At 40.8% G+C, this 27,930-nt stretch overlaps 1 protein-coding gene across 1 annotated transcript in view; it reads left to right on the forward strand.

Annotated features, from left to right (window-relative positions):
• Positions 1–27,930, forward strand: part of dscamb (Down syndrome cell adhesion molecule b) — a 254,521-nt gene that overhangs the window by 183,389 nt on the left and 43,202 nt on the right. The window contains exons 9-15 of the mRNA XM_088345171.1: positions 550–828; positions 3,296–3,415; positions 11,365–11,544; positions 24,637–24,833; positions 24,925–25,021; positions 27,122–27,250; positions 27,342–27,509. Of these exons, the coding sequence (XP_088201297.1) occupies positions 550–828; positions 3,296–3,415; positions 11,365–11,544; positions 24,637–24,833; positions 24,925–25,021; positions 27,122–27,250; positions 27,342–27,509 (1,170 nt within the window). The remainder of the gene's footprint in view (positions 1–549; positions 829–3,295; positions 3,416–11,364; positions 11,545–24,636; positions 24,834–24,924; positions 25,022–27,121; positions 27,251–27,341; positions 27,510–27,930) is intronic.

The following is a 27,930-nucleotide window of genomic DNA, read 5'->3' on the forward strand; positions in this document are numbered from 1 at the left end:
AAAGTAAACAAATCCACAGGGACGAGCAATACGTGACTCTCCAGCACTCCCACTCAATGTTTTCCACCCTGATCAGCTTTGCTTGTCCCACCGTTATTCCATTTTTTGGTATGTCATCCCGAAAAAAAACTGTTGTGGCTATTAATTTAAAATAAACGTCAACACTTCGATACAGAGGGTTTTTAATTGAAATCAATTTTGATGACGTATAAGGAAACCTCATACAGACTGTCCATTGCTATACTAACTACAGTTCCTTTGGGTACATCATAAGTCTTTAGGCTGCTTTTATAAAGACCCTGAAGTAGGCAACCAAGGAAGTGAATTAAATATCACAATTCAAAGTCATGCATGTTTTTTTTATTGTGCAAAGATATAATGTTCTGGATCGAGCACGAAAAGCAATTACTCGGGAAAACTTTTCTTTTCAGGTTCTTTCTGTTCCCTCCATGACCTTTTCAAAAGCATTGTAGTTAGAAAATTACAGGATGTCATTGAAATTTGAACGCTCTTCCTTTGTGTATACACTCTTTCCACTTATGTCTCCAGTGCCTCCCTACATTCAGCCCTTTGAGTTTCAGCGATTTACCATCGGACAACGAGTATTCATCCCCTGCGTGGTCATGTCAGGCGACCGGCCTCTGGACATCACTTGGCAGAAAGATGGCCGACCTATACCGATTAGCTTGGGCGTGACGGTGGATAATATCGATTTCACCAGTTCCTTAAGAATATCCAACCTGACTCCTGACCACAACGGCAACTACACGTGCATTGCCCGCAATGAGGCGGCTGCTGTGGAGCACCAGAGTCAGCTCATTGTTCGAGGTAAGGCCAATTCCAACAGTTGATATATATACGTGTTTATATATATATATATATATATATATATATATATATATATATATATATATATATATATATATATATATATATATATATATATATATATATGTGTGTTTGTACGTGTGCATACTGTATTTTCCATACCATATCATGAGGCGCACCCACAAATAAGTCTTTTGTGATATACACAATGTTTCAAAAATATTTTGTGTCCTTGGAGATGTACCGTATTTTCCGCACTATAAGGTGCACCGGGTTATAGGGCGCACCCCCAAAAAAGAGTTTTGGTCCTATATTTTCCATACATAAGGCGCACCGGATTATAAGGCGCTACAATGGCAACGTCGACAAAACAGTCAGATAGTTCAGTCAAACTTATTACCCCCTTAACATTCCGAAAGCTTGCAAAGAAGCAAATACGTGTCGTAGACACGTGCGGATGCGGTGTCCGTACGATGTCACCAAACAAACATTTCTTAGTTTCCATTTTATTTTTGGACAGCAAAGTAAGAATTTTATTGTGCAGGGATATGGGGTTTCTTTACTGTGCATATGACAATAAACACTTTGAATTGAATTTAGTTTAAAAATAGACTCATCACAGAAACATCAAGATCGTTCTAAAACAAGATACCGGGAAAATATAAATCCGCAAAGCTCACCTAAGTTCTCTTGCAGCCTTTACGTAACCATGGTCTTCTTAATACCGTGAGTGTAGTAAATCCAGGAGAGTAAAATATTTACAAATACAGAATAGTAAAACATGTTTTCTCTATGCCGTAGTGCAACCCAGCCTGTGATTCCCATTCATCTTTTTCGGCCAATTGCAGGCTTTGTTTCGCCCCTTTAGCCTATGCGAGCCTGTAAATTATAAAAAGGATCCGCCCTCTTTACCTCCAAATAACTTTAGCCAATAGTGACTGATTCAAATGATGATTGACACATTGGTTAGGAAATAAAACGCCGGTATATAAATCCCATAAATACACAGCGGACGACTTCGCCTTCGGGGGAAAATCGAGTCGGCGGCTGCTTGCTGTAGTTGCAAGACTTTGCGACTTAATATTGATCCATATATAAGGCCCACTGTATTATAAGGCGCATGGTCAGCTTCTGAAAAAAAAAAAAGGCTTTTAGGTGCGCCTTATTGTGCGGAAAATACAGTAAATATCCCAAGAACATGATGAAGTTAAACAATATTAAAAAAGGATAATGTCTAAGATCATACAATTTATTGTTCTAAATCCAAATAAGAAAATCAAAACCATGTTGATAATATGAACAATTTCACAAATGTTCAATGTGTGCACTGCCTGAGACATTCATGATTTGCCTGTGGCCCCTCGTTTGGCTCCAGCTGCTGTTCGTTTCCTGATTAGGTCCCCTCCTATTTAAACTCAGTACTCTCATTCACTCCTGGTCAGTCTGTCAGTGAACCTCCGCACATGCAGGGCAAGCATTTTTTGACTCTGGCTCCCCGTCTGTCTCGTCCTATCCTGTATCCTACTCATATGCCCCTGGCTTCTCGATCGTCTCCGGTTATCTGACTTGATTCATTCCTCCAACCACTCTCCGATCTCCCATTCCGGCTACATGACTTGATTCCTTTCTCTGACCACGCTCCGGTCTCCCATCCCGGCTGCCCAACTTGTTTCTGTCCACCGACCACGCTCCGATCTCCTGTCCCGGTTGCCTGACATGTTTCTGCCCTCTGACCACTAATGACTAATGTGTCAATGAGCTTTGGAATTCCAAGTTTTACATATGTCTAATGAGCAACAGTTTGGAGTTATTGAATTCACGTTGACTACTGTGTCAATGAGCTTTGGAATACCCAGTGTCAGGGGACGGGATCGGATCGGAGGCAGGAGGCAGGAAGGGAGAACTCATTTGCGTTAATGATCAGATACTTTTGTTAAGGAAATAAAAGTCGTCCAACATTCTGGGACAAAACAAAACAAAAACAGGCTTACAGGCAAACAGGAACTCAGACTAGGTATACTAACAAAACAGGCATTAACTCAGAACGGGCAAACACAGGTTTCATCCGAATCAAACAAAACAGGACAGAGCAAAACAGAACAGAAAATGAAATGAACCAGCAACCCGCAATACCCACAACCCACCCTTAAGAAGCCCACACGCAAATTAGACGATCTGCTCCAGCCAGTGCCGAGGGGGCGGGACCAGCCGGTCGCCACGGCGACCATGCTGGACATGACACCCAGTTTTACATAAGACTTTGTCTGAATTAAAAACTAAAGCGAGCGGTGAAATAAATTATTGTTCCGCATCTAAAGAGGGATGTTTTTAGAATTTAAAAAGCAGACGCCATTTGAACCATATATAAGACGAATCTACTCTACTGTAGAGCTTAATTCCGGAGTTGCAAAAATAATCGACAGTGTTCTATAGATTACTCACTGCTTTTTTACTTGCATGTGTCCAGTTCCACCTCAGTTTGTGGTTCAGCCTGAGGACCAAGACGGGATCTACGGGAAAACCGTCACCCTAAACTGCTCTGCTGAAGGATACCCACCACCTACCATTGTATGGGAGCACTCCAAAGGTACAAAACACACCATTGAATTGCACTTTCACACCCTCATATCAGATGCCTGACAGCGAACACAAATGACCCATTTGGGGATAAGATATGAAAAAAATAAACAAATGAAAATAATTTTTTTTAAAAAAGATAATCACTTCTCTATGTAAAATGTCCTCTTTTCGACACGGTTGCCCATGGCGCCCAATTGTCCCCGCCCGTTTGACGCCAGCTGCGGTTCGTTGACTGATTGGCTTCCCTCCTATTTAAGCTCAGTGTTCTCACTCACCCTTTGTCAGTCCGTCAACGAACCTCTGCACCTGCAAGACGTGGGTTTTTACTCTGTCCGGTTTCCTGCTTTTGTTTTCTGTCCGGTATCGTTCCCGTCTATTTTGCCTGGCTATTTTGTAATATTCGTTTTCTGTTTGATATCGATCTCCAGCGCCTGGTAGCATTCCCGTCTAGTTTGTCCTGTTTAAGTCTTAAGTGATCTCGTAAGGTGAATTCCGAAGGCGTTATTTTTTAAGAGAGATCCTAATTTAGAAAAAAAAACAGATCCGGGGGGAAAGGAACAATAAGGCAGCCTGGCGCACAGGCAGGAAGGCAGCAGGTGAGTTCAACCACTTGAGTCGAGCACATGAAGCGAGGTCCCAGGTGCTTGCTAGCTCATCCATATAACCAAGGATGAAAGCTTTGTCAACAGAAAGACACCAACCAATTGGGGTTCGAGCAAGCGTGAGCATGTCTGTACGCGCTCGGTCCTATGATCAAAAAAACGAAATGTCTGTTTTTCGACCTTTGATGGGATTTGTGGGCGTGTATGGGTGTGTGTTTTTGTGTGGAAGTGATAGAGACAAACAACAAGACCTCATGCCTAAATACTACCATCTGACCATTTCTTATTAGTAACTCAGATGTCAGGCCTTAGTCAAAGATTTTCAATACTTTACTTAAAGAGTAATGGGAAATAATTGTTATTATACACACCTGACACCTATATAACAGCAGATATTTTCTCTTATGGATGATGCCAATCTAAACAATCCCCGAAAACATCAAAATATACAAAAATAAAATAAACAGATAATGAGGTAAAAAATTTCAACCATAACCAACCAAAAGGGCTTTTTGCACAGAGGTAGAGAATGCACGAGGCAACAATCTTTGACATCAGTATTTTAAAATAACCACAGAAACATGTTTCTATTGTCAGATTATGTCCTTCCTTTTAAATATTTTTTCTTACTTTATTGCTTTATATACAGTGGATCCTCGGTTCTCGACCATAATCCGTTCCAGAACCCTGTTCGAAAACCGATTTGTTCGATCACCGAAATCATATATGTAAAAATAAAAAAATCAGGTCGTTTACAAGTCATTTAGCACCCGGGTTTCCACAACAAGTGGTGAGCGGTTCATTGGAAAGGGGGCTACGTTCCAACACCCTGAATGTTGGGCTCCGTTCCAACACCCTGAATGTTTACCTTGAATGTTTAACGTAAACTAAGCTAGCTAGCTAACTAACGTAAGCTAACCCAGGCTAATCGTACGTTCGCGTTATCATAGTCTTCCGTACGAAAGATTACGCTAACATGAACGTGTAAAAATTTAAAAAAAGGATAGAGAAAAGAATTATGAATAGGATTTCTTACCTTTGTGGTGGTCAGCAGAAGGCGCAGGTGGACGTTGGTGCTATTATTTCTTTCTTAAATGCAATAGTTGTAGGCACTACTTTTCTTTTTTCACCTGTAGCAACTTTGCTGCTTGCACTGACTTTCTTCTGAGGCATAATTAAGGGCTAAAACACTTCGTACACCTATATTAAAAGCGAAAACAAAACGAAGCACGTCCGCACGCAATAACAGTTGGTCAGGAAAAGAGCGATCTACACCCATACGCCACTCAGCATCGCACCCTAGCGTACGCACTCACGCATTACCGGCGTTCGAACTCCGATTTTTTGACTGTACAGCGAAGCAAGAATTTCTCTGAATTTTTGGTCGGACTCCGATTTGTTCGAACTGAGAGGCGTTCGAAAACCGAGGTTCCACTGTATATGTATAAAGTAATGCTTAAATTTATAAAAGGATTTGCTCACAGGTGAGAATTAAACCAGAAAAAATCTACTTTTTTAAATTTTACGGCATTTAAAAAAGTAATATTATATTATGATTTTGAATTAACTTTTCCCAGCATTGTGCTGCGATTATTATGTCTATCTATCTATCTTTCTACCTTGGTCATTTTCCTCAAGAGGGGTGGCCAACAGCAAGACATACCCGTATACAAAAAGAAAAAGAAAAAAGGAAACACATCTAAAGTATTATGTAAAACAAAAATACAATTTACTCCTTTTATTATATTTGAACTGCCGTTTTGGGGGTTACATTGAGGGAAAAAAGCAAAATAAAATCTTCAAAATTATTTAACAGCGGAACATTTTTTTTCCTTTTTTCAAGTTGACTATTCTTCTTTTTAAGAAACAGTTTAAAATAGTTTTGGATAATTTCACTCAATGTTTAATTTTTTAATTCTTTTACTTGACAATTTTATTTTCACGGTGTAAAATCTTGAATCATTTGGGACGAAATATGTTTCCGCTGGAGTTGTTCGCAGTAAAGACCTGCAACCATTTGGGGCAAAAAGGCAAAATTAAAAACAAAAAAAACAAATATTTCAAATTATTCGACAAAAAAAGCCTTTCCTACTTGATTTTTTTCCCCCAATATTTCCATATATATTTTATTACTTTAACACCATGTTTATCTTGTTTTTTTCTTAAATATAATTAATAAGAATGTTTTGATTTTTTTTTTATATTGTTTTTGCGGGACATGAATCTTTTGTTAAATATTAGATTTAATTTGAGAACAAACATATGGGAGCATTTAAAATAAAATACAAAAAGAAACAAATATTTAAACTCATTTGACAATGAATAAAAACTGTCTTACTTGAAAAATGTATTATTTTTCTTTTTCTAATATTTTCATATATGTCTTATTATTTTAACACAATTTTTATTTTAAAGGTTGTTTGTTTTTATTTTAATAAAAATGTGTTTTTTATTTGTTTTTGTTTTTTGAGGGACATTCATTTTTTGTAAAATGGGAAGAAACATATGAGACTGGATACTGGCAAATGTCAGGAAATCACAACCTACGGTATATATTTTAACCAGAGTTTGTTAGCAGTAGAGACCTACAAGCATTTGGGGGGGAAAGCGAAAAAAAAAAAAAAGATAAAATCTTTTCAATTATTCGATGCTGAAAGTGTCAAGAACCGGAACAGGAGGAGGACCCAGATGCGTGACGTTTCTCACACAAGCTTTATTTTATGGGAAATGGGGCAGTCATGCACGTTAACCCAAATGCCAGTGATTCGGCGATCGTTGGGCGGAAGACGTAAGGCAGCAGTCTTGCGTGGAATGACAGGATGCCAGCGGCCGACGAGATCGATCCCAATTGCACGGGCAGATATCGGACAGATGGGGTCAATACCGGACAGGACAGGACGGACAGGATTGATATCAGGCACTGGAGACTGGAGTCCGATAATAAGCAGGACGAGATAGACGGAAACGATACTACACACTGGAGATCGAAATTAAACAGGACAAACTAGACGGGAATGCTACCAGACGCTGGAGATCGATATCAAACAGAAAACGAATATTACAAAATAGCCAGGCAAAATAGACGGTAATGATACCGGACAGAAAACAAAAGCAGGAAACCTAACAGAGTAAAAACCCACGTCTTGCAGGTGCAGAGGTTCGTTGATGGACTGACAAAGGGTGAGTGAGAGCACTAAGCTCAAACAGGGGGGAAGCCAATCAGTCAACGAGCCGCAGCTGGCGTCAAACGGGTGGGGCCAATTGGGCGCCATGGGCAACCGTGACAAAAAGAAGACATTTTACCTGGAAAAGTGATTATCTTTTTTTTTAGGGATTTTAATTTATTTATTTTTTTCATATTTTATCACCATGTTGATTTTTTTCATGGCATATAGTGCCTGTGTAAAACCTTACAATAAATGGTCATTTGGGAGGAATTATTATGGACTTGATTTCAGCAAATGCCAGGATTTTCCTATTGGCGCCTGTTTGACAAGGTGGTCAGGCTAGTATAGCATCTTGCAGTTGCGCTTGGCGAACTGAAAATTTGGCAGGAAGTCAATCCAAACCTTATGGTCACTATATCCGTTCTCAGGGCAAGTACTTACTGAAACTCGACGTCAAAAACTCTCGTTCATCCAAATTAGATGTCTTTAAACCTTAGGGTCCAATCCCCCTCATGAGTCTCTTCAGGTGGTTAGGCTTCTTTATACAGCAATATGAGTAGCTGAGAGCCAGATGAATCTCATCGCTCATCTCATCTCATTAGCTGAACCGCTTATCCTCAGTAGGGTCGCGGGGGTGCTGGAGCCCATCCTAGCAATCATCGGGCAGTGGGCAGGGGACACCCTGAACTGGTTGCCAGCCAATTGCAGGGCACACAGGGACAGACAACTCGCTCGCTCATTCACACCTAGGGACAATTTGGACCGGTCAATCCACCTGAAATGCATGCCTTTGGAATATTGGAGGAAACCGGAGTGCCCGGAGGAAAACCCACGCAAGCACGGGGAGAACATACAAACTCCGCACAGGAAGTCCGGTAGCTGGATTTGAACCCACGCAGGAGGTTCCCAAGACCTTAGAACTGTGCCGCACACGCGCTAACCACTGCGCCGCCGTGCTGCCCAGCCAGATGAATGTCCGTGGGAAATATGCAAGTGTAAGTAAAGGTCAGCTCCTATTAGCATAACAACCAGCTCCGATTAAGTGAGCATAATCCATAATTCAAGGCTCAGAGCCGGGGGAACAGAGACAGTCGCCACTTGACCCGTACTCACCAGGCTAGAATGCTTTTTAATTAAAAGGAACGAAAAAAAGAAAACACACAGCTTGCTAACTGGTCTGATCATTGCAACTTCAAGCAGCACTTTTATTATGCGATTTAGCTCAAATGCGTTTTATTGTGAAGGAGTGACTCTATTCCACACAGATTTTGTTTACTACGGTAGAATGTGTTCTTCCATAGGTGAACCATTCAGTTCAGCCCAAAATCTAGCCAATTGATGGATTTGGTAGAGCGTTAATTAAATGGAATCTATACAGGAGTGGCAGGCCGTGCATTTCACACCTTGTCCTTCAGTAGTGCAACGTCGGGCTAAAAAACAGTTACTGCAGCTACACCTGTGACACAAAAAGCATGAATCTCATAAAATTGCAATATTATTTAAGAATGCAGCCAAACAAAATCGATCTTCCTTTCTTTCCTCAAGAAGATGTCAATTATTATGGTGTGTCAGGACGAGAACAGAGACAGGACCCGCTTGCGTACGGGACAGGACAAACTAGACGGGAACAAAAACTGGACATATTAATAAACAGGACAAACATAGACGGGAACAATACCGGACAGGAAACGCAGGCGGGAAACTGGACAGAGTCAAAACCCACGTCATGCGGGGCAGAGGTTCGTTGACGGACTGACAAAGGGAAAGTGAGAGCACTGAGATTAAATCGAAGGGAAGCCAATCTGTCAAGGGATCGCAGCTGGCACCACATGCGCGGGGCCAATTGGGCGCCATGGCAACCGTGACTTCTTTGTAAATATCTCATGTCATAATGTGGTCACCCGCAGCTTGTACAAAATTATTTTTCTTTAATGAATGTAAAGTGTGCAGATTAAAACCAGGGGTGTCTCTTAATTAGTTTTTTCAAGTTGTGAATTGAATTTCTTGGTGAAATAGTTATATCTATAACCCAGTGATGTGCGGTGAGGTTTGTGTCTGGTAAGGCACAGGCAGATTTACAAATAAAGGAACTTATAATTTATCCATTATTTGTTTGAAAAAGCCAGAAAGCAGTGTATAAACTAGCATACAAAAAAGGTGTTATTGTGCTCCTTAACCTATGAATGAAGTCTATTCTCTGTTACTATTGAATAAAAGCATCAACAGTCCACGCAACGAGAAAACAAATTACTGGATGTCTTGACTTGCTGTTAGCATGCTAATGCTATCACTAATTCTATGGTTTGGGGTTGAGGTGTGCACCAAATCGGAATCCATGGTCTCACTATCACTCTCTGCCATGAGGCAAGAAAATCACATGCCTCACTCTACAGATGCACAGCAAAAGTAGTGTTACACACTGTTACAAAAATCCCACTTGTTTAAAAAATAAAATAAAAAAAGTCAGATGTGAAAGAGCTTTAACACCGAATATTTTTAATTTCCATGACGACCTCCCCTGACTGCTACAACCACTCATAAAAAACAATTGAAAGTCAAAGCTCACCCAAAGAAAGTATATAAATTGCTGGCATATCTGCAACCTTCATGTTAACATTTTTGACTTCAGACTATGCTAATAGTGTCTCTCTTAAAGCAACATGACAACATTTGAAGTCATTAACACGAGTAATTGTCCCGATGTCCCATCATCTTATACGCGAACAATAAATCCAGGGAGTTAACAACTCACACATGCATTTTAATCCTTGTCTAAATACAGTCAATGGGACTGGCCAAGCCTCACGTTGAGATTCTTCCTGTGCCGCCAATCTGCCGCCTTGTTCGACACGAGCATTACGTCCGCTCTGATTGCATCGCAACAGGAATCTCAAGCTCTCCATGCCGCGTTTGGCAGCTGTTGGCCGGTTTATGGATTTAGGCCCGGTGTTTAAAAAAAAAAAACGTGTTAGCAATCCTCCCCAAAGCTGACGGGCTTTGTCGTTAAATCTGTAAACACATGCTCTCAAATGGCAGTGTTCTCGTTTGCCCGCGTCCCTGCGTCCTAGACGCATTGTTTTTGCTGGGGACGCATCGTGTCAAATCAACGTGCGTCCCCGGGACGCAACTTTTTGAACACGAAATTGTCATTATCATTTTTTAACAAAGAAAGATTTACCGCACTCCAAACTTTTCTTCAGGCAGATCCGCCATTGTTGTTTTGGTATCGCGGTTCAAGTTTTCGTCTGCACGCCGATCTCGAGTTCGAGTTGTGTAGTGAAAGTCCGTCTCTTTTTAGAGAACCGGCTTTTTCGGCTCAACTCATTAAAGAGCCGGCTCTCAAACGGCTCACTTGCTTTGATGCATTATATTACGAATGATTATGTTGTATAAAGAAGTTAAGAAAAAAAGGAAGTATAAAAGGAGAAAATGAAAAAAGACAGGGTTGTGGTGATCCCTTTTAATCAGTATATTACCAACAATAATTTAATGCAGAAAATGAATTAATAATTTGAATAAGAAAATGTGTTATTCTACTTGATTATATTTGCATGTATTTTTTCCTTCTACAGTGAACGTCCAAGCGACTTCATTTTTGAACTTCTTTATAATAAACCTCATTCTTGTCGAGCAACTCAGTGTCTCACAACAAAACGTTCATTAACAATATATATGATATAAGGAAACACATGTACAATATAACATGTTAAACTACATAAATAAACATGTTTGGAAAAAAAAAAAGATTTTTTGGTATTTTGTAAGGGAAAATACGACAGTTTGTAAGGGCATGGAGCACACTAAATTTGGGGGACCCATAGATTTCTCTTTGGAGCCATAGATTTTTGAGCATGCGAATCCCCGGGACCCATCACTTTTCACAGGTAAAATGAACACTGAAATGGATGCGGCAACACAGTCCCGCTTGTCTTGGTTTGATGTTGTATGAATTGTATACGTAAGTTTTGTATGCATTCAATGGATATTATTTACAATATTTGTATTCCTTGAGGGTTATGACCAAGATAGATAGATAGATAGATAGATAGATAGATAGACTTCCACGTATGCAAACGACTCTGTCCACTTGTTCATTCTAAAACTCAAATGGAGCTTTTGAGGACAACCCCAATTATACAGTGCCATTCCTTACTGAAGACTGACTTTTGTGGCTTCGTGTCCCCCAGGTGCAGGCGTACCCCTCTTTCAGCCCATCCTGCTGAATAGCGGCTCTCGCATCCAGCAGCTGAGTAATGGTTCCTTGCTGATCAAACACGTGCTGGAGGACGACAACGGATTCTACTTGTGTAAGGTCAGCAACGACGTGGGCGCTGACGTCAGCAAGTCCATGTACCTCACTGTCAAAAGTAAGTCTGATTTGTGATGCATTTAGTGTCTGGGTGTTGCAAAATGTTCTGTTTTGAGAATAGGTTTTACAGTAGCTTATTTTTTTCCCTCTTGTAAAATGAAAAAAAAAATCCTTAACAAGAAGATATTCTAATGTATATCATCATACATTTTTCTTATTTAAAAAATATTTTTTGCTACATTTACAAAAATAAAACATGCCATGGATGAGCAGACTGCTCACCATGTTTGCCTCACAGTTCAGAGGTCCAGGTTTTAATTCAAGCTACCACCTGTGTGGAGTATACATGTTCTCCTCATGCCTGAGTGGGTTATTTACGGCCATTCTGGTTTCATTCTTCGTATAAAAACATGCATAGTAGGTCGATTGGTTGTTCTTAGTAATGATCGTTGTCCGTCTCTGGGTTACCTGTGATTGGCTGGTAACCAGTCGAGAGGGTCACCGGCCCACTACCCTCTGTCAAGACCAGAACAGAGACAGGAAGTTTTTGTTGGCATATTGAAATGTGTCACTCCATAGAGTTTTCCAGTTATATCCTTTCATTCCCAACTCCCTGTTTTATACCCGTTTTGACCCGGATGTTGATTCGAACACGCTTAGCAAAAAAGTGTTTCCTCTTTTATTCTATAGATGAGACTTTCGTTTTTTTTTTTAAAACGTTGTTTTTGTGTGTGAGGTTTTTTCTTGCATATTTGACCTTGGTGACCATCTGATGGCTAGCACACTTTTCAGAAAATGTATTGTCACTGTCAAAGAATAACAAAACTTTGTAGGAGCATCCAGTCATCCATTCACAGTTAAGAGAAAATGCAAACATCCATACATATTTCGAATAAATGGATGGATAGATAAAATGATAAAATAGATAAAAAACCCAAAAACCAAAGATAACCCAATATACCCATGAAAAGTAAAAGTGCAGATATGGTACCATTAAAAACTCATTATAATAAAACAGTCAATTTTCAAGTGCAATTGTGTCTAACTATCATTATTGTTAACTGAGAAATTATGATGGAAAGAAGTGGTGAGTAATGATTGTATACTGCAGTTTTTTAGGTTAGCATTCGGAGTATTAGCTTTTCCTAATGTCCAACCTACTCCCACATACCAAAGGATTGTGTGCCGCCTTAATCAAAGGGTTTAAATCAGGGGTGTCAACTTTTAACTCGGGGGCCACACGACAGAACAAACATTCTCTCGGGGGCCAGACTAGTAGATTAGAGAGAAAGAAAAAAAGAGAGAGGGAAAAAAATAAGAGAAAGAGAGGGGGGAAAATGAGAGAGGATGTGACAAAGAAAGAGAGAAGGAGAGATAGAGAGACATGGAGAAAAGAGAGAGAAAAGGAAAAAATGAAGAGCGAGCGAAAGAAGGTAAAAAGACACACAGAGTGAAATAGACACAGAGGAACAAAGAAAAAAAAGAGAGTGAAAGATAATGAGATAAAGGGTGAGATTGTCAGGACCAGAACGGAATCAGGACCCAATTGCGCAACGTTTACCACAAGTTTCAATGAGAGAAAGAGGAAGGGCTGCGCCCACGATCCGGTGTTCGCTGGGTGCGGGAGGCAAGTTGCTCTTGCACTTGGATTGTGATCCGAGTATGGAAGTGGATTTTCCGTAGTGAGCGATGGCGGTGTCAGGGATGGAAAACAGGTCGGTAGCCGGGACAGGAAGCGCAAAAAAAGTGGTCGGGGTCAGAAATGAGCCGTAAGCCAGGACGGGAGAGCAGACGTGGTCGGAATCAAAACAGGTCGCAGCTGGAGACAAACGGGAGCAAAAACGGGACTGGCGGTAGTCAGGGTAAAAAAAGGCTTGCCTTGTATAAACAGACGTTCGCAGATGGACTGATAACAGGGGAGTGACAGGACTGGGTTTAAATAGGGCCAGGGAGCCAATCAGAACCCGAAGCGGTTGGCGCCAAATGAGCGGGCACAGGTGATTCACATCGGTTATCATGACAGAATAAAAGGGAGGAAGAGAGTGAGAGTGAGATAGATAGATAGAAAGAAATACAAGTACAGCGTTTGTGAGAGGCACCTGGCTTTGGCAACATCAAGTGGGAATATTTCAACCTGCAGCTCATTTTTCTCTTGCACTTCACCAGGCCAGATTAAATCCCTTTTAGTGAGCCTGATCGGGCCCGACACCCCTGGTTTAAATTCTCTATCAGTGTAGATAAATCTTTGGATATTCCATAAAACTCCCAAGTAAGAACACAAATGCTCAAGCCAAAGGAGATCACAGCTAAATATTAAGTAGTTAAAAAGTAAAAGACAAAACAATGTGCCTTTCTTTTGCTTGTCCCTTGCCAAGATAGTAACATGATTACATCAGAAAAAACATCTAAATAGGAACTCAGACATATTTTATACAGTCACAAGCAGTGTTCCCTCTAAGCTGTGCGCGTGCACAATTGCGCACTGCTCGCACATTCTCAGCGCACAACAACATCTAGCCAGCGCACAAAAATCAGGGCTCAAAATGACTAATTAAGAAGCGACTTAAGTCAAAGTTACAGTGCATGAAGGTAAAAATACACGGGTTCCCCTGACGTTGTGTCCTAAATGCGGTATTTTGAAGTCGAGTCGAAGTATAACGAAGTTGAGTAAAGTTAGTAGAGTTTGTCAAGAACCGGCTTCTTCGGCTCGGCTCACTAAAAGGAACCGGCTCATTCGGGTCCTAAACGGCTCTTCAGGTTGTTTTTGCTTCTTTAATCCCAACATGACCAAATATTATGTAAAATTAGGAATGAAGGAATAGAACAAAAAAGAAAAAAATACCAAAATGAAAAAGTAGTAAAAAGCTGAGAAAAAAGAAACAAAAGGAAGAGAAAAAAAGAAGGAAAATGTAGAAAAAAGACAGAAAAAAAGAAAAGAAAGAAATCTAGGAAAAAGTAAATAGAGAACAAAAAGAAGTAGTAGTAAAACACGGAAAAAAGAAGAACAAGTTTGTGTTGCATTCAAATAATTTCCAATTATATCAAGTGAATCTTATTGCCAACATTGTACTTCCACTAAAAAATGTGATTAAGTACAGTTCTGCATCTTACAAACGACTAAATAAGCCCCCAAAAATGTTAATATTATGCGACAAAATATGTCAGGAAATAAAAAGAAATGGATATCTTGTGAAAGAATTGTAAGAACAAACGACGTTTGTAGGCCGTACAACCTTTGCAATAATACATGAGTCAACTCATTCAAAAGAGAAAAATAATTTTGCATTGCCGGAAACTCAGCAAAATGTAACTTGATGTCAAGTTTTGGACATGTTTGCTAATTAATTATCTTGCCACACTTGGGATTATGGTGGCTCACTGTTGTTTCAAGCCTTGCTCACCGACTTTGTGTGAATGCTCAGACCCGTGGAAAATTAGAGGGAACATTGGTCACAAGGCCTCGCACTCCTCTGAAAGCTCCACAAATAAAAATCTTTATAGAAAACCGCTGCGAGAGAAATATTTGACTATTAATACTGCCTGGCATGTTATGGATGTCCATGTGTCATTGTAATTAAGCCTCAGAATGCAGAAAAATTCCCCTTCCGCAATTCTGCTGGTGCCTCATCTGCAGGCGCTTGCACAAATATGCGCTCTGACTATCCATAGGTCACTTTCATGACTCCAGCAGCCAGTTGCTATGCAGCAAGTGGACCAGTGCCTTTGACCCGGTTTCTTCCACTTTTCACCGCCCACTGAACAAAACTGACAGCAACTTCTTCTTCTAATATGCCTTGTGGTTTTAAAGTGTTGTATGTTGTATTTCTTCACTCGTTCTCGATTTTTGAATGAGCGATTATTTCCAAATGAGCTTCCTCTGAAACAGGGGTCTTTGTCATGATTCCTGATGTGATTCACCTGTGCAAATTCATTTTTTGAACCCAGTCCTGTCAATCCCCTGTTGTCAGTCCGTCTGCGAACCTCCGGGGCAAAAAAAATGAGAATTGCCCGTCCCCGCTCGCAGTAATATGAGATCAGGGATAATGGGTCATGGTTGCAGGAGTGCACTTCGTTTTAGGGGGAAATAACAGCCCAAAAAGATTTGCCGTGGCAGAAAATAGTTTGCATTTGCCGGTCCCCGCTCGCAGTAATATGTGATCAGGGATAATGGATCATGGTTGCAGGAGTGCACTTCATTTTGAGGGGAAATGACAGCCCAAAAAAGCCACCCGGGCAAAAAAAGTGTGCATTGCCAGTCCTCGCTCGCAGTAATATGAGATCAGGGATAATGGATCATGGTTGCAGGAGTGCACTTCATTTTGGGGGGAAATAACAGCCAAAAAAGCCACCAGGGCAAAAAAGTGTGCATTGCCAGTCCTCGATCGCAGTAATATAAGATCAAGGATAATGGATCATGGTTCAGGAGTGCACTTCATTTTGGGAGGAAATAACAGCCAAAAAAAGCCACCGGGTCAAAAAAAGTGTGCATTGCCAGTCCTCGCTCGCAGTAATATGAGATTAGGGATAATGGATCATGGTTGCAGGAGTGCACTTAATTTTGGGGGGAAATAACCACCAAAAAAGATCCGCCATGGCAGAAAATGGTGTGCATTGCCGGTCCCCGCTCGCAGTAATATGAGATTAGGGATAATGGATCATGGTTGCAGGAGTGCACTTCATCTTGGGGGAAAATAACAGCCAAAAAAGATTCGCCGTGGCAGAAAATAGTGTGCATTGCCGGTCCCCGCTCACGGTAATATGAGATTAGGGATAATGGATCATGGTTGCAGGAGTGCACTTCGATTTGGGGGGAAATAACAGCCCAAAAAAGCCACCAGGGCAAAAAAGTGTGCATTGCCAGTCCTCGCTCGCAGTAATATAAGATCAGTGATAATGGATCATGGTTGCAGGAGTGCACTTAATTTTGGGGGGAAATAACCGCCAAAAAAGATCAGCCGTGGCAGAAAAAGTGTGCATTGCCAGTCCCCGCTCGCAGTAATATGAGATCAGGGATAATGGATCATGGATCTCAGGAGTGCACTTCATTTTGGGGGGAAATAACAGCCAAAAAAGATCCGCCGTGGCAGAGAAAAGTGCCAAGTGTATACTAGGCAAGTGCCAAGTGTATACTAAGCAAGCCTTTTTCGACCCTGACTCCCACCTGTCCCGTTTTTGCTCCAGTCTGTCTCCGGCTACAACCTGTTTTGATCCTTACCACGTCTGCTCTCCCGTCCCGGCTTACGACCTCTTTTTGTCCCCGACTACGTCTCCTCTCCCGTTCTGGCTTATGACAGTTTCCTTCATAAAGGAGTAATATTATATTAACCACAACAGGGCATTCAAAGAACACTCTATGTGTTTCTCAAAGGCAGAACAGTTACCGTATGTAATATCATTTAATTGTGTCATGCACTTTTAATGTTGTCCACCATATTTCCCATTATATAAGGCACACTGGATTGTAAGGCGCACTTTCACATAAATGGCTAGTTTTGTTGGTGCCCCTTACAGTCAGAAAAATAAGGTACTAGTGTCATGATTACCGATGTGAATTACCTGTGCCCGCTCCTTTGGCTCAGACTGCATCGGACTATGATTGGCTCTCCGTCCCTATTTAAACCCACTCCTATCTGTCCCCTTTTGTCAGTCCGTCTGCGAACCTCAGTTAACACTAGGCAAGCCTTTTTGGACCCTGACTCCCACCTGTCCCGTTTTTGCTCCCAACTGTCTCCAGCTACGATCTCGTTTTGATCCTGACCACGTCTGCTCTCCCGTCCCGGCTTACGACCTATTTTTGTCCCCGACTACATCTACTCCTCCGTTCTGGCTTCCGACTCGCTTCCGACCCCGACCAGGCTTTGCTCTCCCAGTCTACTGACCAGTTTTTCCGTCCCTGACACCGCCACCGCTCGCTACGGAAGATCCACTTCCGTGTTCGGATCCCAGTCCGAATCCGAGAGCGACTTGCTTCCCACGTCCAGCGAACACCGCATCGGTCTTTCTATAAAACTTGTGCTAAACGTCACGTGTGTGGGTTCTGTTTCCGTTCCGGTCCAGACAGTCTCAAACTCAATGGTCTGAAATATATTTTTCTTTGTAACATTACATTTTATATGCAGTTTACTGAATGAAAGCAGCAGAAACCAGGCAAATGAGCCTCATGTGATGTATGATCATATGACAGAAGCAGATATAGCAAAGTTGTGTTTCATAACCATTGTTGAATGAATAAAAAACTGTTCTTTAGGCTTCAAATCAGCAGTTGATATACTCTTTTTCCACATTTCGATTTAAATAAACTATTTCTTGATCATATTACAGAATAATGAAGTGGTTCATTGTTTGAATCTGCTAATTTCAGAAATATCTCTAGTCTTGTGAAATGCAGATGTGCATGTATGCCCTAGAACAAACCATAAAGTAGCTCAACCACATTATTGCACAGTAGACATACAACAAACTCAAGCTTTCCTTCTTTTTCTGGCTGTTTTTGTGCGCAAAATTTGTAAATCTGTCCCTATTTTGAGCCCTGCTTAACTATTTAGCACAGAGTTAGCATCTATATCAAACTTATGCGTGCCTTACTAAGATTAAACTTAAATATTAATGCCGGGGGCTCAAAATATAATTGTCACGATTGCCATGGCGCCCAATTGGCCCCGCCCGTGTGGCGCCAGTTGCGGCTCGTTGACAGATTGGCTTTCCGTCTATTTAAGCTTAGTGCTCTCACTCTTCTTTTGTCAGTCCGTCAACGAACATCTTCCCCGCAAGATGTGGGTTTTGACTCGGTCCTGTTTCCTGTCTGGTATTGTTCCCGTTTATTTTGTCCTTTTTAATATCGGTTTCCAGTTTCGTTCTCGTCTAGTTTGTCCTGTTTAATTTCAATATCCTGCTTTGATATCAATCCTGTCTGTCCCGTCGTTTAATATCGGTTTCCAGTCTCGTTCCCGTCTAGTTTGTCCTGTTTGTTATCAATATCCCGTTTTGATATCAATCCTGTCTGCCCAGTCCTGTCCGGTATCAACCCCATCTGTGCAATATCTGCTCGGGCAATTGGTATCGATCTCCTCGGCGTCTGGCTTCCTATCATTCCACGCCAGGCTGCTCTCTAACGTGCATTACTCCCCATTTCCCGTAAAATAAAAGGCTTGTGTGAGAAACGTCACGCATTTGGGTCCTGATCCAGTTCCGGTTCTTGACAATCATACAGTGGGCCTCAAATGGCTTACAGTCTGCAAGTTTGAGACCCCTTGCTCTAAAACGAATAAAGGAATCGAAACAATGAGGGATTTTTGCCATTTAAATAAAATACTGGTTAAGCAAACACAAGGTGGGTGAGGAAAAATAATTACAGAATAAAACAAAACATTAATTTATTTGTATATCATTTTTACAATATATGTGTATTTGTAGCAAAAAAAAACTGTCTCTAATGTGGCCTGTGTGTAGTCACCATTCTGAACATCCTTTCTCGTTTAAATCCATCAATGTATCAATTAAGGTTGACAAGATGCTCGGGGGGATAACAGTGTTGATATTTATCTACTTTAGTTGTGATTTCCGGCTTTCTTTTCCTTCCACCCTTTATCACTAAACCGAGAAAGATGAAAACAATAAACAAGGCATTATTTCACAATTTGGCCTTGTTCGGTGGCTGGCACCTGTTCAAAGTGGACAAACACAACAAGACTCTGTTTATTTGGAGCTCACAAATCAATGTCTCAGCGCTTAATGCCAACAACAAGGCTAACAAAGTGGTTTTACTTTGAAATGAATATGAGTGGGAGCCATTACTGCCTTGATATGACTGCTGATGTTTTAGTGTGCCCTCCAAAGAGACACTAGTATTGCAGTGTTCTCGTTTGCCGGCGTCCCTGCGTCATTTTTGCTGGGGACGCATCGTCTATCTCGTCCTGCTTGTTATCGGACTCTGGTCTCCAGTGCCTGATATCTATCCTGTCTGTCCCGTCCTGTCCGGTATCGACCCCATCTGTCCGATATCTGCTTGTGCAATTGGTATCGATCTCGTCGGCCTCTGGCTTCCTGTCATTCCACGCCAGACTGCTGCCTTACGTCTTCCGCCCAACGATCGCCAAATCACTGGCGTTTGGGTTAACGTGCATGACTGCCCCATTTCCCGTAAAATAAAGCTTGTGTGAGAAACGTCACACATTTGGTTCCTTCTCCTATTCTGGCTTATTCCCTCACCCTTGCTTCTTCATTACCAGCGTCCCAGGCTACGGCATCATTTCCCTTAGAAAAAGATTGCTATCTTTTTCCTCTCCCCCTGACTTCCCCGATCCTTTCATAAACTAGTGTGTGAAACGTTACGCACTTGGGTCCCCTGCTTGTACCAGCCGTCACAGTATCTGAGACTGGCCAACGAAAAGAAGAGATTAATATGGGCAAAATGACACAGACATTGGACAATTCATTTGAAAAAAAAAGTGTGGCTATCTCACAGAGAACACAAAATTGTCTTAGTGCTTCCTGCATGCATACTGTTGGGAATTAATTATCAAAATGTACCGTTTACCGAATTGTTCAAATTAGTTAACTGACTCCATTAACTCCAATTTATGCGCGCTCGTTTCTTGAGGGAAAAATGAACAGGAAAGACGACATTTGCACACGGGGGGCAGATTTATTTTCCCTATCAAAAGAACTAAGTGAACACGCGTCTGTGTGAAGCCTTCTTCTGAAGTCCTTTACCTTTCTCTTCTTGGCCCACGTCCCCCCACAAGATGGCGTCTCGGCTCCTCCCATGGGCGTGCCAAGGAATTGTTTGCGCCCATCGTTCTCACAACAAAGCACCTTGTTCTCAAAACAACGCCTGCCGTCCTCCGTCAGAGTCCTGTTCTCAAAATTCCCTAGACAAAATATTATGCTTTTCGAACAGCCTGCCCTGACATTGAACTACACAGCCAAGTCAGTGAATATCCTCACTGCATTATGAGTCAATCGTATAAAATCCTTTATTGTCAAATGTAAAAAAATCCTTTAATTCATATTCAAATGTGTGCGTGAGGCACCAGCACGCCCAGCAGACTTGTCTGCTGTGTATGAATAATCAAAGTCCTCTTTCTCTCTCATCATTAAATCATGGCTGTCCTGGTGAGAGCCCGAGGAGCCACGTGGAGCGAAGGAGCGAGAGGGATCACAGTTAGCGCTGCAGGGGTACATGCTCTCTTGCCGTTCTCCATCGTGTAGTGCGGCTGAGATGTGTCATGAGTACTAGTCACTCTAGTTGCCCACTCAGCCCCTCAAAACCGCGACTGCCTTCGTGCACACTCTTGGGGGTAGCCATAAGACCAATGGCGACGGAAGGACTGAGTAAATTTCTGTGGTATTAGTCAAATTAGATAGGATTATAAAGGGAGATCATAGAAATAATAGACAAATGAATGGAATCGAATGGGTTTGGACTTAAAAAAATATACAATATCAATTGGAGTATCTGAAGTTAATTCACTTGAAATTTGAATGACTGTTACAGATAGTCAAGTCAAGTCATTTTTATTTGTATAGCCCTTAATCACAAAGAGTCTCAAAGGGCTTCACAGGTTATTACACATGAGAAGTTTAGGTTATTCATATGCTATAGAGTAGAAGTGAGTTTTAAGCTTAGATTTAAACATTTAGAGGTTTGAGGAGCTTGGGCTTCATGTGATTTCACCCACCCAATACCAGATTCTATCTCTTCAGTAACCAAAATCATGATACTAAAATTATGCTCTAATATTACCAATCCAGAACACTGGTCAAATTGACCCCTTAAGTATTTCACATTATTTTATATTATTTTTCTTAGAAGCTAGTATATATGGTAGGGAGAATATCTGCATAAAGAGAATTTCAGTCACCTCATACTCTGTGCTTGAGATGGCGCCACCTAAACAGTATTTAGTTGTACTTTGTAGGTAGTAGTAAAAATGTCAACGTATTATGGCTGGGCTGTATGTGACGTGGCCAAATTATTCAGAAGTGGGAGAACATCCCAATTACCGTAAATTCCGGAGTATAGAGCGCACCTGATTTTAAGTCGCACCCACCACATTTTAAGAGGTGAACCGATTTTGTACATACACAAGCTGCACCTGTATATAAGCCGCATGCGCCCACATTTAAACATGTAACACAAACACAAAATTAAACCAAACCCGACTTCAAGTCCCGCGTTTGGAACTAAATGGGGGGGGATTTTGTAAGGTTTATTGTTCTATATTCTTTATCAATTATCCATTATCCGTTATCGGTCAAATCATAATACGCTACAAAGCCAAGGGGCCGAGACACTTGCTCTTAGCCAAGAGGCCGTGTCAAGGTCCTAGCCACAGAGCCATGCAGCGAACCTCAAAGATAGTATACAAATCCAGAACGTCCTTCATTAAAGTCCACAGTCCAAAAATCACAGCAGGCAAAATGAATGGAAAATAATACCGGTACTTAGGGTTTGATGCAGACCTGTAGAATCCGGGTCCCGTTGAAAGTAATCCAAGGAAAAAGTGTATATTTCCAAAGGTAAGGGTGGGGAAAATTGATCAGATGAACACATTTACTGACGCAACTCCTTTTTCTTTAACCAACTTTTTACCCCCTCTTCTTTCCTTGTCTGTCCCTCACCTTTAGCGGTCCCCACTTAAACTCGGCACCCCGCGTTTGTTCCGCCCCTCATTTTTCGTTCACACGTGCAAATCAGAATAAGTGTCTAAAATAAATACAAATAAATACATTACAAAAATATACAGCAAATACATATTATACAAGGGTTACACATATTAACAAAGAAAGACGGTACACCGAGAGACTTTTCAAAGCTTTAATAATAATAATATAGCTTTGACAGGGCAGTTAATGGTAGCAATACTCGAGCGTCCGTTAGAAAAATTACATAAATTGGCCGCATCACTGAATATGAAAAAAGTAGCGGCTTATAGTCCGGAATTTACGGTAATTGTCTCAATGTAGTAATTACAGTGGAGGTACTAAATTGTACTTCTACCGTGTTTCATAACGTTCTTACGTGTTATTCCCCATATAGTCCACAATGTACTTGGTGATTCAAAGAAATCCTAACAATCCAATTTCCCGATTTCTGCTCAGAGCTTCAAAACTAATATGGTGTAATCCAATTCAGCAGCTTTACACATCATAAATATTATAGGCCAAAGTTACCAGACTCATTGGTCTCATGTGAGAAGTTTGAACCAAGGTGAGAAACCGGACAAAAATAAGACTCAAACATTTTCAACAGATATTCATTTTGCTGAATCACACCTGCAAGCTTCCACCGACTCGAAGTGTTGATAATGAGTCCGGTGTGTGGTTACGGCACTCCACCAGACAGACTCTACGTTCACACCGGAGGGAGTTCACTCAGAAGTCACGGCTTTCGTCTCCGTCTCGGCAGCTTCTTCCTCAAAAAGCGCTGCGTTGCCGCTCACTGTCATCATCAAAGCCGGCGCTGAGAAGTTATACGGTTACATGCTCGCTGTGCTGAAGAGGAAATATAAAAACATTTTGGGTTTTTTCTGTTGATGCCTTTAGCAAAGCAGATATGTTTGACAAATAGTACACCAAAATAGTCCTAGCTTAAATTAAAAAGAGCCCCGATGGTACCAAGCCGATACATTGTCACCGTTAAGGAAGTGGCCGCAAGGTTGTCTCCACGCTGGTGGTCAGTGTTCCAGGGACAAACCTTCGGGCCTTGAATTCAGCTTTTTGAATGACATGCTGCTTGTTTCTTCCTTCTTGGGTAAGGCTGGGCCGATACCAAAACCAGGTATCTGTGCGGATACCAGCATTTTCTAGGTATCAGTTGTCACAATGGTACCACCCTTACCACCCAGCCAGTTAAGGGATCAGCGAACCGTGAACTTACAATGGTGGCTGAGGGGGATGTGACCTTATATTCAACCCATAAGAACAATCTATAGTCTCACTGCACTTCTGCTGATAAAACCCAATGTCCCAAACATACCCTGCTATCTTTAATGATTGATTTTCTAGTTTAGTTTTCCCAAAATAGCAAAACAGCATCCTGCCATCTGTGCTTGAGTTTAAATGAGCTGGGTTGTTCTCAAACAGATATATCCCGATGAAATTGTCTGAGAGAAGCTCGTTTCCTTTTAAGTCATATCGTGTGTCGCACTCTACGTGAAAGTCACCATTGTTCATTGTGTTTAAGCTTAGGATTCAGCTGACTTCAATGATTGATTTTCTAGCTAAAGTTTCAAGTCATAACGTGGCTAACATGTAGCCACCCGAAGCTACCCGGAGCTATCCGGCTTCAACGCCGCTATACAGAGACACGAAAGCCGGGGGGAATCGGAGAGGAGGCGGACTTGCTAACACGAGGTGGTGTATCCCTGGATTTTCACAAAGAAAAGATTTCCATCTGCCGCAGGGATGTCGAACTTTTGGACTAGCGTGACGTCATCCACTCCTAGGGCATCATGTTAATCTGTTAATAAACAATGGGGTAGACTGCTAGAAGTGTGAATTTCCCTACGGGAATGAATAAAGTATCTATCTATCTATCTATCTATCTATCTATCTATCTATCTATCTATCTATCTATCTATCTATCTATCTATCTATCTATCTATCTATCTATCTATCTATCTATCTATCTATCTATCTATCTATCTATCTATCTATCTATCTATCTATCTATCTATCTATCTATCTATCTATCTATCTATCTATCTATCTATCTATCTATCTATATCCTGTTTCCAACTCTCACGACTACTGCATGAAAAGGCAAAACAAACAGTCCTAGGACACACATTCGGCAGGCTGCATTCTGCCAGTGTCCTTCTTGCAAGAAGCTAAATAAGTGTCACTCCGATCCAAACTCAGACTTTTGTAGTTTTATTTCACATATGGGCGGACTGAACCAAAATAATAGAGGTTTAGATCTCACACATAGTAAATCACTGACAATAAAGACCATCCTAATGTCAAACATTTCTTAGGAACAAGACTTTCAGTATCTTCCACGTTTAGGACTTTTCTATCCTCACTGTAAAATGTGAAACTGGAGTGCCTCGTCCAATTTCGTTGACACATTATGTTCAAACCATTTTGTAACAATGATAATAAAGGTATATTCTATTCTATTCTATTCTATTCTTTTCTATTCTAGTTCCCGCCATGATCACATCCTACCCAAACACCACGCTGGCCACGCAGGGGGAAGAGAAGAAGATGAGCTGCATTGCACATGGAGAGAAGCCCATCATGGTGCGCTGGGATAAAGAAGAACGAATCATCAACCCCGAGACAAGCAGATACATCGTCACCGTCAAGGAAGTGGCCGACGAAGTCATCTCCACGCTGGTGGTCAGTGTTACAGGGACAAACCTTTGGGTCTTGAACTTAGCTTTTTGAATGACCTACTGCTTCTTCCTTCTTTGGATTCTTCAACCTTTAGATTATGCCTACCGTACGAGAGGACTCGGGATTTTTCTCCTGTCATGCCATCAACTCCTTTGGTGAAGATCGAGGAATTATACAGCTTACTGTGCAAGGTAAATATTTAAAGTGAGATGATTTGGAATATTTGTTGTACCCAGTGGCCCTGGGCAAACTAATGTGCTGGGAGATTTTGTTTGGTGTGCTGCAGGAAATCGCCCAGTTTTTTGTTTTTGATTTTAAAAGGAATGTCATTTTTCAGTATCTTTGCTTTCTTCCGATAAATTACTGGCATTTCTATATTTTTTTCTCTCATTTTATTTGTTTGTCAAATAATTATAATAATAATAATAATAATTTCCTTTGTATTGTCATTCTACCGCCTAAATCGGCAGTTCTTATTATTTATGGTCACTGTGGCTCAGTAGCAGGCTTCTTCATTTTCATCATGTTGAGGTTTTTGAGTTTTTCCTTGCCCTCATGTAGGTTTTAGATCAGGGGATGGCGTGATAATAGTCTGTAGTTTGCAATAATATGTGTTTTGTGTAGCCTTTGAGACTCCTTGTGATTAAAGGCGTCACAAATAAAAATGACTTGACTTCATACGCTGAATAACTGTACCATTTGTATACATATCAGTAGGTGGCAGCAGACTACTGTGCTTTTTTATTAATATAGTAATTATCTGCTCATGAGGCAGTACAGGAAAATATTATAAAAACACATCGTGTTTGATTAAGCTGTTGCACTTCAGGATAAATAAACAAATACTCAACCCTTGCACATCATTTTGATGATTTTTTATATTTCCGTATTTCACAACAAATAAAGATAGTTTTTGCTGGTTTTTATCGTCATTATTTTTTTGTAGAAAAAGAAGACAAAAATATAGTGAAATCTGAAAAAAAAACTTTAAAAAAAATATAGTAAAATCCCTAATCGCAGCAAAAGTGTCAATAAATACAAAAAAATAAAGTAAAACCCGTGCAAATCATTTTGCTGATTTTAATAACGTGTTTTCCTCCCAAAAATCAAAAATTATTTTTTTTCTATCATTGAAGTATTATTTCTAATTATTTTAGGTAAAAACTTTAGTACAACTGTGTACTAAAAAAACCTAAATTACGCAAATATTGGTAATAGAGTAAAGTAAAACTTAATTTTGTTGATTAATTATTTTCTTATTTTTAAAGGGTTTAATATTTTTTTTCTCACTTTAAGTATTTTTTTCAAATGTTTTAGAAAAAAAACAAGATAGCAATAAAGTGCAATTTGAAAAAAAAACTTTTAAGAGAAATAGTAAAATCTTGAATAACTGAATTATCAAATAAGGAATACAGAAAATAAAATACCTCCTGAGCCACGGTTACCACAAATAGTAAGAAACATTTTATACGTTTACTAAGAGTAATGTAATTCTCGTCCTCACATTTTTTTTTTCTAATTTTATCTAAGCGTAGCATGAAAATGGTGAAAGTAAGAGAAGGCGTGATTCTAATAAAATCTAAACGCCAAACCCAAACCCATAGGATAATCAAAAAAAGATAAGTCTATTCTAGCGCGTCTAAGAAACACACGCACTTGAATGAACTGACTGAGTCTGCAATAATGACACAATCCAGGAGATGGTAGTAGAGAGTAAAAAATTCCAAGTGCCTTGAGATTTTTCTAATGAAAAAAAATATCCCCATGCTCAAAAACACTTGAGAAACACCGTATTACACAGGCTTCTTGCTGTTAATTTATTCTAACATGATATACAGTAATCCCTCGGTTATCGCGGTTAATGGGGACCGAGACCACCCGCAAAAACTAAAAATCCGCGAAGTAGCGGGGCCCCTTCAAAAATGCTTAAAAAAACGTATACGGGTGTACAGTATAAAAAAGTCAAACATGAGATGAAATGTGACAGAAGAGAATATACTTACGTCGCGTCGCCGAGTTCCTCCATGATAAACAGCGCCACAGAAGAAGGGGGTGAAGTGGGAGGAGTTGAAGGAGTGGGGGGGCGAAGCGGCAATGACTAAGCATTGTGTCAGGGCCTCCCCCTCCCCTTCACAATAAGAGTGTCCACACCGTGTCCTCAGTTGACATAAGCTTGCGCTTGCTCAAGTCAATAAATTATTTTATTGAGAAGGTAAGCTCTCAACCCGCAAAAGTGGAACCGCGAACTAGCGAGGTTCTACTGTATTTACTTTGTTCCCACTCCTCCGCAGAGCCTCCTGACCCTCCTGAAGTGGAGATCAGAGAAGTCAAAGACAGGACCATCGCACTTCGATGGACCATGGGCTTCGACGGCAACAGCCCCATTACGGGATATGACATCGAGTGCAAGAACAAATCAGGTTTTCATCATCTACGTAAAATAAAACGCCTCCAAGTTCCATCATCCCTTGATTATTCCTGATTGGTTGTCTTTCTGCATTTTGGCTTTAGCTTCGTGGATGTCAGCCCAAGTTACCAAAGACGTGTCACCGCAGCTCAACCAGGCCACCATCATCGACCTTCACCCTTCTTCAACCTACAACATTCGCATGGTTGCCAAAAACATCATAGGCAACAGCAACCCCAGCAACGAACTAACCATCACGACCGATGAAGCCGGTTAGAGTGATTTTAACACAACTTACAGCATTTCGAGCGAGGAGGTCTGAATATAGTTTAATTGGTCTGAAAAAAAATTAGTTAGTTTTTTAAAAAGTAAATCCATTACCCCCGCTCAGTAGCCTAGATGGTAAGGCGCCCGCTTTGAGACTGGGAGGTTCGGGTTCGCGCCCCGGCCGAGTCATTCCTAAGACTTAAAAAGTGGTCGGCGGCGCCCTCTCTTGGCTGCGGCTGCATCGGGTCAGATGCAATCGACATTTCGTTCTGTGTACATTGTTACACAGAATGACAATACAAGGAAATTATTATTATTATTATTATTATTATTACACCAAACAGTATCGCGTTACCCCAAAAGTAACCATCTAGCTACAAATTACCAAATACACTAGCATAGAAGCTGATCCCCGAAACACTCTAT

The sequence above is a fragment of the Urocampus carinirostris genome, chromosome 10 (assembly GCF_059441175.1).
Source record: "Urocampus carinirostris isolate Australia breed hairy pipefish chromosome 10, RoL_Ucar_1.0, whole genome shotgun sequence".
NCBI lineage: Eukaryota > Metazoa > Chordata > Actinopteri > Syngnathiformes > Syngnathidae > Urocampus > Urocampus carinirostris.